The sequence below is a fragment of the Macrotis lagotis genome, chromosome 1 (assembly GCF_037893015.1).
Source record: "Macrotis lagotis isolate mMagLag1 chromosome 1, bilby.v1.9.chrom.fasta, whole genome shotgun sequence".
Classification (NCBI taxonomy): domain Eukaryota; kingdom Metazoa; phylum Chordata; class Mammalia; order Peramelemorphia; family Peramelidae; genus Macrotis; species Macrotis lagotis.
Window position 1 is genome coordinate 233494886 of NC_133658.1, and position 18042 is coordinate 233512927.

Here is an 18042-nt window from a genome sequence, read left to right on the forward strand (position 1 = left end):
TGGCAAACTCCCTTAACTTGACATATCCTTGCAGTGTGTGCTCACGTCTTTAATTAGATCTGGACTAAAAATACTCCCCCACCCCCTGGCTCCACACCTACTGCACACAACTCAGGGATGACAGTCAGCTTGGGTGTTTGAACCAAGCAATGTCTTTTGTGGGTAAAAGTCCAGGGACAGAACCCAAAACACAAGTTTGTGGTATATAGAGTTGGAGGCTTTATTAGACCAGATACAGAACTGAGAGTTGGTCAGATGGCACATCCAAATAATGTCACAGCTATTGCCTGAGGAGTAACTAACACCTTGTTTTCTCATCAGGGATGAGCTGGCTTTCTAATCACCTCTTAGACCTTGATCTTTCATGAACTATTGGCAGGTAATAAAAACAAAGTCTTACCCAAATGGGGCCCAGAAGTAATTAAGATTTGTATTCAGGTGGAATTTGTATTCAGGTGGAGGAAGAGGGAAAGGAAAGGGAATAGAAGGAAGAGAGAACAGCTTTCAGGCACCCAAATGACAATTCCTGCAATATCCTTGGAAGCAGCTCATCAGTCTTGTGTCCAAATGGGAGGACTAGAGCCCCCCAAACTCTCCTGTTCACTTGCAGCTCTGAAGCCGGGTCCTATAATGTTTCTCATCTGACAGGAGGGGGATGAAGGTGTCACTATGGGAAACCTTCAGTCTGCTGCTCCACAGAGGGACCTCCTTTCCTTCCTGCTGTGGCTGAAGATTGTCCAGGTCACTCCGAGAGCCCCCGGCTCTCCCTTCACTGGAGTTGAGTTCCATCAATTCTAGTTCATGTTTGGCTGCTGTCTCTAGTACCCTCTGCTTATTGTAATACCTGACAAAATTGTTGATGATGGGGTGAATGGGAAGGGCAATGGCAATGACCCCACAGAGGAAGCTGATGGCAGCATTCAGCTTGCCTAGAGTAGTCTTGGGGTAAATGTCCCCATATCCCACCGTCGTCATGGTGATGATGGCCCACCAGAAGGATTGGGGGATGCTTTTGAAGAGTGTCTCTGGGTGGCTTTGCTCCATAGTATAGCCAAGGGCAGAAAAGACAAAGATCCCAACGGCCAGGTACATCAGGAGCAGCCCAAGCTCCTTGAAGCTCCGTTTCAGAGCATAAGTCAAGGTCTGCAGCCCGGAAGAGTGGCGTGCCAATTTGAAGATCCTTGCTATCCTCATGATACGCAAGGCTTGGACTGCCTGTTGCACATTGGTCAGCTCCATCATTCGAGCCCCAAAGTGGGTCAGAGTCAGGCTGACATAGAAGGGTAGGATGGCCAAGACATCGATGATATTCATGAAGGACAAAGCAAAATGGAGCTTGTTGGGAGACGAGATGAGACGAAGGACATACTCGAGCGTGAACCAGCCAATGCAGGCAGTCTCAATGTTGTCCAGAGTGGGGTGTTCCACATGGTTCCCCTCATCGTCTAAAATCTGAAGCTCTGGGATGGTCCCCATGCACATGACCACTGATGAGATCAATATCAAGAGAAAGGACAGGATGGCCACGATCCGGGCTGGGCAGGAGGACTCTGGCTTCTCCATGAATTTCCAAATACATTTTTGGCATCTTTTCCAGCGATTTTCTGAGGCATCCACTCCCAAATCATCCAGGATCAACTGGACCCTGCGAGCAATTTCCTCCAGCTCTTCCCGTTTCTCACTCAGGTGACTCTTACAACAGTCATCCAGGAACTTGAGGTCCACTTTCCAAAACTCCATTTCATTCTTGAAGCAAATGGGGCAGATCCCCTTTTTCATATGAACCTCCCCAAAGTAATAGACCTCAATAACACATTTGAAGGCATCAGGGTCCCGGTCAAAGTAAAATTCTCTCTTCCCTGGGTCATAATCATCACACAGAGAGAAAATTGTATCATAACCCCCGGCCAAACAGTTGATTAATTCAGCCAGCCGGGTTTCTGGATACTGGCTCAGCAGGTCTCCATATAGGACCTGCCTCACTCCTCCGACATTGACCACAATCTCTATGTCTTCAGTATTTTCTGACCCGTTACTGTCCAGCTCCAACAGGCTGGAATCCCCTGCCACATTCATCCTGCCTCCTTGGCTGCTCCCCGCTTCTACCCAACCCTTACCAGGCTGCGATCTCTGTGAAGACAAATGAAAACACAAGTCAGGGATCATAGAGTGAAACTCTGAATGACTCCTCTGGGATAACAGGAAGGTTCTGGGCAGGCATTTACAATCTGTCAAAGCTTGCAAGGTATGTAACAGGCTGCTGGGGGAAAGACTAGTCTGCCGGAGGGAAGGAGGGAGGGAGAGAGGGAGACAAGGGGGAAAGATTACTTTTGTTTGATTCGGATAGAGGAAAACAGCAAAGGAAACTCACCTCCTGCGTGGGTGCTCCTGATCTTTGAGGTCCTGGGGTTTTTTCTTCCTGAAGTGATGTCTCTTCATGGACTCAGGAGCCCTGCCAGAAGTCTTTTCTAAAGACTGACAGAAAGAGGAGGTATCGGCAGGCTTCGGTGGGTCAGATGATCCAAACCCTCCTCAATGGGGGGCTCTCACCCCCATTGGCCTTGCATGCAGTTCCAGCTTCTGTCTGAGGTTGCTGCCTTAAGGTCCTCCTGAGTTTATTTGTGGACTCCTATGGAACAGTAAGTGGAAGTGTTCAGAGGGAGAACTTGTTCAGAGGGGTTTGTTTTTGTAAAGCTGTTTCTAAACAGAATAGGAATTCCAGGCTGACGTCAAGAGCTTTCCAAATTGTACCCTCTTCTGGTGAAATTTAGCAAAGCACAAGACAGCCTCAGCTCACTGCTTAGAGCCAAATGCGAGTGAGGCTCAGACTGCTGCTGCTGCCTCCTCTCTGGCAATAGGGCGGGGTGGAAGGGAACCAGTCCTGAGTCTGGAGTCAGAGGAGTCCAATTTGAAGGCTAGCTCTCCTTCTTACTACTGTATGTCAGCCGATTACTTCTCTTGGCATCAATTTCCTCTCTTAAGAAGGAGGAGGTAGGACTGCCTGGTCTCTAAACTTCCTTCTAGTTGTAAATCACCATGATCTGACCCTTGAATCTCACCCCTTCTGGCCTTAATGAAGGGTCATTCAAAAAGAATGTCCAGCTTTAAAATAATACAGCTACCAGAACTGGAGAGGAACAAGAAACTTCATGCAAAAAAAATATGGAACTGGAAAATAAAAGCTTGCCCCAGCTTTGTCATTTATTGATTATATGGCTTTGGCCAATTTTTTTTTGTTTTGTTTTGTTTTTGGTGAGGAGGGAGGCAATCAAGTTAAGTGACTTGCCTAGAGCTGAAATATCTGAGATAGATTTGAATTCGGATCCTCCTAACTCCAAGGCCAATGCTCTAGTCACTGTACCACCAAGCTGCCCTACTATGGAAATACTTGTTTTCTTCTATAAATTAAAAATGAAATTAATTTTTAATTAAAAATGATATGTGCATAGTCTCATATAAAGTCTTATACACTCTTCTAGAAAGGCCTGTCTCCCTAATCCAAACCCCTTCCCTCAGGATCTAAATTCTTCCCATTCTTCCAAACTCAAATTAGATTCTTTTCTACTCTAGGAAGCCCATGATTCAATTCTCTGTTGATCATTTCCATCTGGATGTCCTGTTATCATACCTAACTGGTGACAGGGTCAGAACATCTACAGACTTCCAGAAACCTTGGAGAGAATATAGGTTCTATTCTGGCATTTTAGAGAGGAAGGAATTGAGTCCCAGATATTTGTTAATATCACACTGCTAGTTAGTAGAAAAACTAGAAGCTGTTTTCTGACTGATAGTCAAGTGTTCTTTCCATTTTACATTAATCTGTTTTTCCACCTTATAATTCAGCACTTAATTATATATAAACTCCTTTGTATTGTTTGCTGTTGCTTCCTATATGTTCATCTCCTCTTTAAAATCAGCTTCCCCATCTTGACCATGAGTCATCTTTGACTCCTCCTCTCTCTCATTTACCACCTACAGCCTGCTCAGTCATCAAATCCTTTTAATTCTTCCTTTACAATGTCCCTCCCAAGCCATTCCATCTTTTCCATTCCCATGCCTCCCTCCCTTGTTCAAATTCCCCAATTTGAACTATTTCAATATATCCCAATTGATCTCAATACTTCTAATCAAGTCAACAAATCAATAAGCATTTTATTAAGCTCATATTATGGGAGTAACATTGTGAAGAGCTGGGAATACAAAGACCAAAAATAAAGACAAGCAAAAACCAATCCCATCTCTTGAGAATCTCACCGTCAGATGGGGAAAACAGCATGAAATCTACTATATGCAAACAAGATATATGTGGAATAAATTGGAGATAATCACAGGCTATATTACCAGAATAATCTTCTTAACACATCACTTTCATTATATCATAATCTGGTCTTTCATTGGTTTTCCATTACCAAATGTATAAGTCCAAACTCTTTAGACTGATAAGTTCCACAATATGAACCCAGCCTGCCTTTCTAAAGTTATTTCCTACTATCCATAGAATCATCATCTTAGAACTAGAGGTCATCTTAAAAGTCATCAAGTCCAGTCCCACCTATATAAGCAGTCAACCTTTACTTGAGGTAACCATCTAACAATATACACATCTGGGATACCGGCTCTGCCACTTTCTATCTTTGCAAATTACTTGAACAAGTTACTTCCTTCTTCTGGTGTCCCAGTTTCTTTGTATACAGAATGATGAGGTTGCAATAAGGTTTCTAAAGTCTCTTCCAGTTTGAAATTTTTCATTCTTTAGCTCTTCTAATGATGGGGAAACTCATTGCCTTAAGGTGGTTCATTGCATTGTTAGACAATTCTAATTTTCAGAGATTTCCTAGGATATCCCTTTGCTCCAGTCAAATAGGTCTCCACTATCTCCCTAACATGTTTTGCCTCTTCCTGACTAAATCTTTTGGGGTATGCTGGAGCAAGCTAGAACCACCTAGGAGAGCCAGTTGTTAAACTTTCACTTTAAAGGGGCAGCTAGGTGGATAGAATACTGGCCCTGGAGTCAGGAGGATCTAAGTTCAAATCTGATCTCAGACACTTAATAATCACCTAGTTGTATGACCTTGGGCAAGTCACTTAACTCAATTGCCTTGCAAAAAAAGAAAAGAAAAAAATTTTCACAAATTTTAAAATATTTACACCTCAGAAATTGTTAAGCACCACAAATCAAGACAGCTAAGTGATCCAAGGGCAATTAGATGGCACAATGGATATTGTACCAAACCTGGAGTCAGAAAGACTCATCTTCCTGAGTTCCAATCTGGTCTCTGATGCTTACAAGCTATTGTATATCCCTGAATAAGTCACTTAGCCTACTTTGCCTCCGTTTCCTCATCTGTATAATGAATTGGAGAAGAAAATGACAAGCCACTCTAGAATCTTTGCCTTGAACACCCCAAATGAGGTCATGAAGAGTCTGAGACAATTAAACATACACAAACAAATCGGGGTTTGACTTATTTTTCATTAGCCAGACTTAAGAAAATGTTAACAATGCACACATTAAACTTTTAAATTTGTGTGGGTACTTCTTTTTCAGAGAGTCATACTTCTTCATTATCATAGAATCAAAGATAGAGAGCTGGAAGGGACCTTACAGCATTGAGTCGAATACTTTCATTTTTATAGTAGAGAAACTACTATAGAGATTAAATTACTTGACCAGCATCCAGTGGCAGAATATAGTACTCACTGTGCCATCTAGCTGCCTCTAACATTCCATTTCCTCCATTAGAATTGACTTCTCTTTCCCATTCATCTAAATCCTTCAAGAATCAGACTTACTTTGCCCCAAAGGAAAAAAAAACATAACTCTCCCTACTTTCATTTCAGAGATGGGGGACTATAGATATAGAATATTGCATATTCCATCAAGCAAGATATGCCTATTAGGCAGTTGATAAATGCTGCACTGAAGCTCAGAAGAGAAGCCTTGTTCAGAACTAGAGATCTGAGGCTCACAGGCATGGAGGTGATAGCCACAAACTTGGAAGCATATGAGATCATTAGAAAAGAGAAGAGAAGAAAGCCAAGTATCTGTGTTTCAAGGATAGGTAGTGGAAAAAGGAGACATCACAGTACATAGAGGACAAATGAGAAAGAAAACAGTTTAATGGAAACCAAAGAAGGAAAGAGTTTCTGAGAGATTGATGTTCAGTGTTTGACATTTTGTGACTTTGTATGTGTTTTTTCTGGCAAACAAACTGAACTGGTTTGCCACTTCCTTCTCCAAAAACCGACTTGCCCAGGGTTACATGATGATGATGTTTGTCCTTCAGTTTCAAAGAAGACCATGAATATTTGCACCTCATAAATTGTGAGCTCTGCAAATCAGGGTTTGATTGACTGTTGATTCTCTAGATTTAATTAAAGTAATGGAGAAAATGTGAATAATGCAGATTAAATTTACATTTTTAAGACAAGCAAGTCTTCAGTTTCATTTTATCCTCTGGTGCTATCTGTGTCCAGTGGCCAAATAGGGATCAGCATGACTGAAGATGACCCTGGATGCAAGGCAATAAGGATTAAATGACTTGCCCAGGGTCACACAACTAGTAACTGTCAAGTGTCTAAAATCAAATTTGGACTTAGATCCTCCCAACTTCAGGGTTGGTGCTCTTTTCACTGCACTACCTATTAGTCCTTCAGGGTCACATAGCTAGTAAGTGTCCAGGCCCAAATTTGAATTAGGTTTTCCATATTCAAGATCTAGTATGCTGTCCACTGTATCCTACATCTAGCTACATCTAGAAACATGAGAGATTCAAAGAAATAAAAGAAGAGGTATATGAACTATAACAGCAAACAGAACTAGAAAAGTACTATAAACAAGCTATTGTATAGCCCTTGTGATCCCATTTTGGAGTTTTCTAGGCAAAGATACTGGGGTAGTTTGCAATTTGCTTCTCAAGCTCATTTTATAGATCAGGAAACTGAAGCAAACAAGGTTAAGTGACTTTACCAGGGTCACACAACAAATAAATGTCTGAATCTAGACTTGAACTCAGGTCCTGACTCTATTCACTCCAGTCACTCCCTTCACTGTGTCACCTTGCTGCAGATCATAATTACAATTCTATAAATGAAAATAATATTCAAAGGAAGCCAAAATTCTGAGTACTATAAAACCTATCTTGGTCATGAATGGACCGCCTTCATCTTGAAAGAGAATCAGGAGACTACCAGGTCAGAAATTTGGACATGTTATAAGTCACAGTCACTGTATTTGGTGATTGTAATAAACTGTTTCTCTTTGTTATGAGAGAAGGCTCATTTCTGGGATAAGGTTAGGGGAGTATATCCAGAAAAAATTTATGTTATAGAAAATGAAACATATAAATACTCTTAATAAATAATAATAATAATAGTAATAAATACTCTTATTAAAACAACTTTTGACTTCTGTAGCCAAAGAGAATAAGCTTCTGCTTCATCAGAAAGTGATAAACAATAATCCCTCCACCCTCATGCCCAGACTTGGGTTGGCAGTAATTCAGAGTCTACTTTTACACAAATAAAGTCAAATAGAAAGAGCTATGTACAGAAGCAGTAATGAGCCCACCATACTTCCTCCTAACACACACACACACACACACACACACACACACACACACACACACACACACTCAAGAGCCAAATCAAAGAATGCTAGGTAACAATGTATTTAAAGTCAAAGGCCTTAATCTCAATTCTGCCCTTACTATGTCACCTTTGGTGAGTCCCTTTCCCTTGGTAGGTCTTAATTTCTATAACTATAAATGATGATTTTTTTAAAAAGTAGTATTAGGGATGGCTAGATGGTGCAGTGGATAGAGCACTGGCCCTGGAATCAGGAGTGCCTGAGTTCAAATCCAGCCTCAGTCACTTAATAATAATAATTACCTAGCTGTGTGGCCTTGGGCAAGCCACTTAACCCCACTGCCTTGCAAAAACCTAAAAAAAATAAAAGTAGTATTAAATAATCCTTACTAGATCAGAATCCAAGATTCCTCAATCATATCTAGTCCACTGGTTCTAAAAGTGTGTGTGTAGGGTGGGGAATCCCTGGGGATCTCCAAGATCCTTTCAGAGTCCATGAAATCAAAATGATTTTCACTATAACTAAGATACCTTAATATCTGAGATAATAAATATTGATAGATATGACAAGGTGTGTGCTAGAGACAGCATTTGCTATTGAGAGCCAATTATTAGGAGCAGCTAGATGGTGTAGTAGATAGAGCATCATCCCTGAGTTCAAATCCTGCCTCAGACACTTAAATACTTACCTAGCTGTTTGACCTTGGGCAAGTCACTTAACTCCATTGCCTTTCCAAAAAAAAAATAAAAACAAAAAAAAGAGTCAATTGGTAAATTTGTCACTGTGAATATTTATACCTCAGAAATTGACAAACACTGTAAATCAGGGCTTGATTGTTTTCTTGATTATCTACATTTAGAGTAATGAAGAAAATGTGAATAATGCAGATTAAATTTAAAAATTTGTAACAACCCACATTAGCAAAAGCTATTTGAAGGTCCTTGATAATTTTTAAAAATGTAAAGAGATCCTGAGACCAAAAAGTTTAAGAAACACTGGACCTAGTTTCCTGATGGGAAAACAGATCCAGAGAGGAAGCAGTCTGCATAGAATCTCACAAATGAAAGGGATCCTGACATCCAAACTGGTCCAACCTTGAATAAAAAGACCCTAGAACATCCCAAATGGCTATTCAGCCTTGGCTTATAGACCTCTGAAATGGCCTCACTAAGACCATAAATTTAGAGTAGAAAGAACTTCAAAGATTATTAAATGTAATCCTTGTCTCCCTTATTTTACAAATGAAGAAACTGAGGCCCAGAGAGTTTAATTGGCTTGTCAAAGGTTACATGGGTAATAAATGACTGAGTCAGGATTGCAATCCATATTGTCTAAGGAAAGAAAAATCTTTTTAATAATTAGAATTGTCTCAATATCAAATAAGCATTCTTATTTGTCTCATGGCTGAAGGTGGCCCTGTACTATGGTATTGTAGACTCTCCTCTTTCCAACACTCTTTCCTTTACAACATCATAGTACAGAGCAACCTTCAAGAATGCTCATTTGACTTTGAGACAATTTTGTTAGAAATTTTTTCCTACATTGAGCTTATATCAACTTCCCCAAAAGAAACTGTTACCTTTCAAATGTAAAACAATCATTATATGTTATTCAGTTTTGTGTATATATGTATATATGTACATATATATATATATATATATATATATATATATATATATATGCTCTTTTAATTCAATGATATTATAGGAACAGAGGAGGAGACAGAAGACAAGTAGGTAATATGGAGGGCATGTTACCTAAATTTGGAACTGGAAGATTGGGATTCAAAGCATGGGACTGCCACTATCTGTGACCCTGACCAAATCACTTCTTGTTGTTGGGCCTATTTTCTCATCTATAAAATATAGGATTTGGACTACATAGATATAAAATAAAGGTTTTAGACCTTCAAGTTCCTTCCATCTCTAAGTTTATGATTCCAGTTCAAAGAGAAACTTATCTCATTGGATGATTTCTTTTTTTGAGGCAATCAGGATTAAGTGATTTGTCCAGGGTCTTTGTTACTTGTCCTTCATTCTTTTTTTTAGGTTTTTTTTTAAGGCAAACGGAGTTACGTGGCTTGTCCAAGACCACACAGCTAGGTAATTATTAAGTGTCTGAGACCGGATTTGAACCCAGGTACTCCTGACTCCAGGTACTCTTGATTCCAGGGCCGCTGCTTTATCCACTAAGCCACCTAGCCACCCCCCAAAACTTTTTTTAGGTTTTTTTTTACAAGGCAATGGGGTTAAGTGGCTTGCCCAAGGCCACGCAGCTAGGTAATTATTAAGTGTCTGAGGTAGGATTTAAACTCAGGTCCTTCTGACTCCAAGGCCAGTGCTCTCTCTATCCACTGCACCACCTAGCCACCCCCTTGTCTTTCATTCTTGAAGAAGACTGACATCAGGGAGGTGATACCATGGCATGCAAATGAATTGGATTTGAGTGAAGGGTTGCAGTGCTAATTTACTAATTTACCTTACCTCTCCTCCAAAGACATCTGTGCCCAGAGGCTAGATATGAGTCAGAATGACTGGAAATAGTCCTAGATGTGAGGCAATCAGGGTTAAGTGACTTGCCCAGTGTCACACAGCTAGTAATTACTGAGGTAATATTTGAACTCAGATCCCCCTGACCCCAGGACTGATAGTATCCACTGTATCATCTAGCTATTCCCTGCCCGAAAATAATTTTGAAAATTATTTGAGTTTTGCTAATAAATAAAGAAAACCATACAGCTACCCATTCTTTCAGACCCAGCTCCAATGACAACTCTTTCATGAAGCCCCTGGAAAAGGGTTTCTCTGTCCATTTTTGTAACACTGTTCAAATTTCGGTCATACATATTATGTTCTATTTTTTTATGTTAGTTATCTGTAACTTGTCTTTCATAGCATAGTGGAACACACACTAGACTTGGAACAGAAGAGATCTACATTTCAATCTTGTAGCTGACTCTTATCAGCTGTGTTACTCTGAGAAAATTATTTACTTCTCTAAGACTATGTCTCCTCATCTGCAAAACGGAGGCAACAATACCTGTTTCACAAGGCTGTTCTGAGTATCAAATAAGAAAACATGTCCAGCTCTTTGTAAGCCTTATGGCACTGTGTTATTGTTATAATCTCATTTTTATAATTTTATACATTTTGATTTTTAAAATCAAAACTTATTATTTTTATCATTGTTATTATAAGTTTCTTCAGGAGAACAGCATTTCACAAAATCATAATATTTTAGAAGCTGGAAGGAAATAAGCTCATCTAATCTGACTAAATCTCTCATTTACAGATAAGGAAACTAAGGCACAGGGGAAAGTGATTTGTCTAATTTCATACAAGTTATTAGGAGACTTAAAGTTTAAACTGAAGCTCCCCACTCTCCTTTGCACAAGGCTTTGTACATAACAGCTTCTTACTAAATGAGAGTTGAATGAATGAATCAATTAATCAACAAATGAATGAAATAAGTGAATGAATGACTTGAATGATTGAGTGAATGAATCCTCTTAATCAAAACTGGACTCTTTAACAACATTCTTTTACCATACTCTAATCACTGATTTTCTCCTTATTTCTCATCTGTGAAGAACACTCTGTCACCTTGTTTTCCACTGAATAATCAGAATCAAATGAGAGCATGGATATTTAAAAAAAAAAACAGAATATCCCACCCCATCCCCCAAAATCAATGCTTTGCCCAGTGTTGGCTAGAGCTAGGTTGTCCTGGCTCACAAAAGCTGATTATTAAATTTTCAATATAAGCATTAAAACCTCAAAAATCGGTCAACTACAGTCTGGGTTTGGTTTATTGTTTTTCTAATTTCCATACTCAAGAAAGTGATGGTTAAAATATTAATAACAAATATTAAACTTTCAAAATGTGCTCAGCCTACATTTCCCCCCCCCACAAAGAGCTGGTTGTGAAATACTTGTCAGCCTACCACTACTTTTGCCTTTATTGAATCCCAACAGCAACCAAGAACTTTCTAATCACAATTCCAGAAAAAAAAAATAAAGATTTCCCCATTAGGCAAGTCTAGCATTATTTGTTTATTTGATTAGAAAGTCAGCATGGTGTGGTGAAATGCAAAACAAAAATTAAAAAAATACCCAGTCAGTATCTCTAGATGCAAGGTCTAGTTCCAGCACTCCTTCGCTATGTAATCCTAAAGTAATTTCTCTATATTTTTGATCCTCAGTTTTTTTTTTATTTTAAAAGAATATAACTTTTGTACTTAAATTTAGTTCTGTTACAGGGTCCATTTATCATGAGTAACCATCAGATTAGTAGATATTATGGTTTCCAAACACCTCCTAGTCTTCTCTTTAATCCCCAAGTCAGTTAAAGAAAAAACAATAAGCATTTATTATGTGCCTGCTATGCATATTTAGATTTTTGAAGATCAAGAATCTTGATGGAGTCAAATAGAGAGAGACAGAGATAGAGGGAGGAAGGAAAGAAGGAAGGAAGGAAGGAAGGAAGGAAGGAAGGAAGGAAGGAAGGAAGGAAGGAAGGAAGGAAGGAAGGAAGGAAGGAAGGAAGGAAGGGAGGGAGGGAGGGAGGGAGGGAGGGAGGGAGGAAGGGAGGGAGGGAGGGAGGAAGGGAGGGAGGAAGGGAGGGAGGAAGGGAATGGGGAGGTGGGAGGAAGGGAGGGAGGAGGGAGGGAGGGTGGAAGGAAGAGAGGAAACAGTGAAATAAGGGAAGAAGACGGTATGGAAAAGGGAAGAGAGGAGAGTGGTGAGGAAGGGGGCAGAGGGATGAAGGAAAGAAGGAAGGAAAAGAGATGGAGGGAGGGAAGAAAGTAAGGAAAAGAGGAAGAAGATCATTTGCATAATCAAATGCTTCTCCAGACTAATTAGTGTGGACAGCCCATCTGCACTGCCTCCCACTCCTTTTTTCCACCAATCTTTTATCAGCACATCTTAAAGAGTTTTGCTTCACAATCTACCCATCCCATCACCCCCACTAATTCTTTGTTACAATCCCTTCACAAGTAGGGTCCTTCATTCCTCCTATACTGATGAAATGTCCTTTGCTTTCTTAGGTAAACCCAACTGCTTCCTCTCAGTTCCCCTTCCTAACCACAATTTAACAACTATATTATTTACTCAAATTAAATCAATCCAGTAGAGCTATTCCAAACAACAATAACAATATAAACACATTCCAAATCCCTATAAAACAAATACAAAACTCAAAATGTCCTTGAGAATTCAACAAATAACCCGAACTAGAGCATTATATCACAGAGAAAGTCATCTTCCACAATCACCTAGACATAGCATTGATCCATAAAAATTTAAGAACAAGACCTAGCAAAAGAAATCAAAATCCTATGGGAACAAAATGAAATTCACATCATCTCTGTCATCCTATCTGCTACTGGAGTGGTCCATAAGCTGCTTCCAGTGAGTCTCCAGGAGATGAGCTTACATCCTAATACTTTAGCTTAATTACAAAAAAAGCAATTACTTTCCCTACTTGTTCAATAGTATGCAGAATGTTAACTATTTAAGGATAATAGCAGGCTAAGAACTTGTCTCATGACTGCTTTTTACTTGAGTTCCTTCAAAAAAAGATTTAAAGAATGGGGACAGTCAGCAACAACAATCATAATCATAACTTGCCTTTAAGTAGCACTTTGGGGTTACTTCGATTTTTACATCCATTGTCTAACATGAATCATATAACAGGCTCCTGAGGCAGGTAGTTCAAGGACTGTTGTCCCCCAAATTAGCAATTCCCATTTTTCTAGTATTTACACACTTTTCAAAACATTTTCTTCTTCCTACCAACCCCTTCAAGGTGGGGGGTATAAGTAGTATGATTGTTACTCCCTGGATTCTGGATACTCAGAAAGGAGATGAGATTTGCCCAAGGTTCACAGTTACTGCATGTAATGAGGAGTCTGAAAAAGCTCTCTAAAATCCAAGGTCTATGCCCTTTTCACTAAAAGTTAAAGTCAGTTGTTTTAGGAAACAGACAAAGAAGGCAAAGAACAGTTAAAAAAAAAACCCTCCAATATTTCAAGATTGAAATTGTTCCTACTAACAACATATCACCCAAAATCCTATTGTGAGTCCTATGTGGGGGAGGGCAAGTATTAGGGATAAAAAAAGATGTTGATTGAAAATTGAAGAGGACAGGGAAAGTAATGATGATTTCAAATTGGCTGATGAACTGAGTTCTTTATTTCCCCTTTTGTTTTTCAATATGTCTTGATCGAAATTCAGGAGAATATGAAATAGTATTTTAAGAAAAATGAGGGAACAACTCAGAGTCCATATAGCAAGATAGTCAATTCTATTAAATCATCCTAGGTTTGGGGGTTAAGTCTAGAGGACAGATGTCTATAAGAGCTTCCTGGTCTATATATTCATTTTCAAACTGATTTTGTAGTAGAACTCAGTCACAGCTATGCCTGGGGCAAGTTTAGTTGAATGGGAAGGACCATGGTGCAAAGAACAGTGGCAAAGTGGTGGACATAACAATATAGAGAGTAGTCTCACTGTGGGCACTGTCACTCAGAGGAACCTGTGGAAAGAAAGTATACACCATCTAAAGAGGAAATTTTTCTTCTCCCCAGGTGGGGAATCAAGTTGACCCCATGCTAGTGCAATATCAGTTTCAGTAATGATCTCTCTCTCAAGTGACCATAGTACTTTCTTTAAGGGGCAATTGTACTATGGAAGTACAATCATCGTTCTCCAGGGAATCAGTGAAGATTGAGGGTTGAAGTGTCATTCTTGTTGTCATTCATTCTTAGTTTTTAAGAATCAATGATGTTATGAGGCTAATGTCTCCTTCATTCTGAAGAGTTTGTTACTGTAACAACTGATTTTTTTTTAAAAAAGGCAGAGGAAAAAAAGGACCAAGAGAACTTATATCCTGAGAGAACTGGGTTTTAACCCCTATCTTGTACAGAATCATGTAGAGAGAAAGAACTTTAAGATCCTAAGAGAACTAAATGGTAGGACTATATTTCCAAAATTGAGAAGTCAGCAGAGCCAGAGTCTGAAGGTAGGTTCTGTGAATTCTAATTTAGGATTTTTTTTCAAGCATCTTATCTCTTTGCTGTTTTCATACTCCCTTTGTTCATTTCTACGCATGTGCTTGGCAGCTGTGGCACCAAGCCTGGATTCAAGAAGACCTGAATTTGAATCTGAATTCAGATACTTACTATATGACAACCAGCAAAGCACATAATCACTATTTGCCTCAGTTTTCTATGTTATAAAATAGGGAGAATAACATCATTCTCCAGGGTTATTATGAAGATAAAAATGATATATTTTTGAAACATCTCATGCAGTGCCTGAAACACAATTAGCACTATACAAATGTTGGTTATTATTATTATCCTCCATACTGGAATAGAGATTCCCCTCCCCTTTATCTCCATTTGTTAAAGTCTTTACTTTTCAAGATCCAACTCAGATGTTCCCCAACCCTTCCTTTATGGAAGACCAAAGAAGACCGTGCCATCAGGGAGGTGATGCCATAACAAGCACATGAATTGGATTTGAGCTGGGGGGGGGGGGTAGAGCTGTGCAGTCACCAGCCTCACTCTCTCCTCCAGAGCCTTCTGGGTCCAATGGCCAGATATGAATCAGATGCAAGGTAATCAGAGTTAAGTGACTTGCCCAAGGTCACAGAACTAGTGAATAACATGTGTCTGAGGTTGGTTTTGAACTCCTGTCCTACTGACTCCAAGGCCAGACTTAATAATTGTTTGTTGACTGAGCAGTAAAACTAGACTAGAAAAACTTAGGCAGGTAAATGAAATTAATTAAACCCAGATTCTGATGGTATAGATGTGAAGTGCTGTGAAAAAAAACCCAGCTATAAGAGATATTAGATTCAGAGCAAGAGGACACAAGTTCACATCCCATTTCTCCTACCAGAGAAAATCCCTTAATCTCTATGGGTCTAAATTTTCTCCCCTGTAAAATAATGGGGTTGGATACTACATTGTCTCTTAGATGTCTTCTAGTTCTAAACTTATAATCCTTGATCTTATGATCTTTGGTGCCTCAAATGAAATTCATCTCTTTCTTAAATTTCTCACTGCCCTACATTTGTGCCATTCCCCAATGTGTATTTATTTGCATATCTGTAGCAGACCCTAGAATTAAGGAGGAAGGAACTGTGTGATTTTTCCTTTTTGTATTCCTACCACCAAGAGCTTTGCACATGAAAAGTGTTTGATGAGTTTTTGTGAACTCCTTTCTTTGTATCCCCCAGTGTTTAGTACAGTCTGATATATAGTAGGGATCTAATTAATGTTTATTGAATGAACAAATAAATTGGTTTATTTCCTCTTTGCATCCCTAGAGCAAAGGAGACAGCATTGCACACAGTAGGCATTTAAATAAATATTTGTCAAATTGAATTGAATAGTTGCAATGGCTGGGCTTTTATGGCTAAAAGTGGAAATTCTCCCATGGCAAGCAGAAAAACTTGCTCAGCCCTGCATACGATTTCTATTAGATGCATCTATTCTGTGGCATGCTCAAGGGAGGGTTGGGGCATAAAAAAAACTTAGATTTTGTCCCCAGAAGATGACCCAGATGCATGAGATTTCTTGTTTAAGTTAAAAACATTGTCTGTTTTGTAAGCACAAGCATTATTAAACTCCAAACCGAAACTTCATTTTTTTATTATTAAATGTGTTGGATTTTTTCTAAATTGTTAAACAATAACATTTTGGGCAACAGAACACACTGTTACCCAAGAGCTAATTAAAACCAGCACCCGCTTGCCATGCCGAGGTGATTTGTCTAGACATTAGATGAGTCAAACTGTAATCTATTCTTTTTTGTTGGAGAGAAAAGGATAAAGGGAATTATCAGTTCTACTCAGTTAAGATTTCTTTGTATTTTACTAAGTGTGATGGTGCCTTTCAAAGAAATGAAGGTAATCAGTCAATCGGAAATTTACTTTTCCTTTTTTCAAGTACCTAGAGGCCTCTCAGAAATAATCAGGGAGGAAAGCTAGAAAGACAAAATGAATCTGGACTCAGAAGACCTGGCTTGAAATTGCAACTCTGATATTTTACAGAATCACAAAGTTGAAAGATACCTTAGAAGTTGCCCCATTTAGCCCAGATATGATCAATATTCTCATTTATAATATCCTCAACTGGTAGTCAAGTTACCTCTAACTGAAAACTCCACAGAAGACCAGAGTCAGAGCCTAGGAATTTTTGTACCTGGGGCAAGTGATACAAAAGGCATAGAATCCTTATTTGGAAGCAATAGACAGAGACACTAGAGATCAAAGACCCAGGGTTTTTCTGGAAAAGGGAAGCAAGCTCTCTGGTCCAATGTAAGATTTTTGATTGTCAAGAACTGTATTTCTTTTATATTTGTGTTCTAAGAGACTAACATAGAACTGGCTCATAGGAGGGTCTTAATAAATTGCTTCCCATATTAACTGATTTTTCTGGGTAATAAGTTTGGGTGTTTCTTCAAACGACATCAAGAAGCATTTTTAATGAGGATGGTGAGGGATGGGGTGAGTGGAGATAGAAATATATTTTTTTTGAGAAAGGTAAATGAGGATTAAAGCCACCCCCCTCCAAACCCTCAAAGTATCATGACAAAATATTAGAGCTGAAAAAAGCATTAGAGATTATCTAATCCAATGGCTGCATTCTACAGAGGAAAAACACTGGGGGAAGGGATGAGTCACAGAGAAAGCCATATTCAATTCTTATCTGAAATTGAGGTTCAATTGAAGAAGAGTCCAGTGGATGCCAAATCTTGAAAACTTACAAACTATTAGAATTGGACTTCAGACACTTTATCCAATCACTTCATCTTACAGAGAAAGGAATAAGGGCCCATTCTTAGTGATAGAATAGAAACTGGAACCAGGTCTCTTGATTCCTAACTCATCTCTCTTATAGCCTGGTAATAGTTATTCTCCCTTTGAGACACCAGTGCTTCATATGAACTGATCCTAGGCTAAAGCAGCTGGGGGTAACAGTACTTCCCTGTATACTAGGGTCTCATCCATCCCCTGGCAGAGCAGCCCAGAAGCCTCCTCCAAGGGAGCAGAGGACTGGGCCAGCCCCAATTTATGGCACTTTAGCACAGACTTTGAGCAGATGTACTCCACAATCACCTCCCTTCTCTAATCTGTTCTGTTGCTAAGGAGTTCAGACCTAGGTATCTGGGAGAGTCTACTTTCCCATCCCTAGCCTAAGGAAGAAAGGACTGAATCCCACAAGTCATAGCTTTTGTTCTCTCTGTGTGCCCTAGGATAGCCCCACCTTTCCACAAAACAAAATGCTAAACCAAAGTGAAATCCCTCCTCTGAGACCTTCTTGACAATGGTCCTCAAGTGCTGGTAGTAACTTATGCATTTCCCTCATGGGACAAAGGTCCTAATTAGTGATAAAAACTAACTCATTATTTCTTTTTTTTTTTTAGGTTTTTGCAAGGCAA

General features: G+C 39.3%; 1 protein-coding gene across 1 annotated transcript; it reads right to left on the reverse strand.

Annotated features, from left to right (window-relative positions):
• Positions 1–206: 206 nt before the first annotated feature.
• On the reverse strand, positions 207–2800 carry KCNF1 (potassium voltage-gated channel modifier subfamily F member 1). Its single transcript, XM_074226983.1, has 2 exons — positions 2372–2800; positions 207–2130 (listed from the first exon to the last, which is right to left on the reverse strand). The coding sequence occupies exon 2, from the start codon at positions 2074–2076 to the stop codon at positions 601–603; it is 1476 nt and encodes a 491-aa protein (XP_074083084.1). The 5' UTR covers positions 2077–2130; positions 2372–2800; the 3' UTR covers positions 207–600.
• Positions 2801–18042: the final 15242 nt, after the last annotated feature.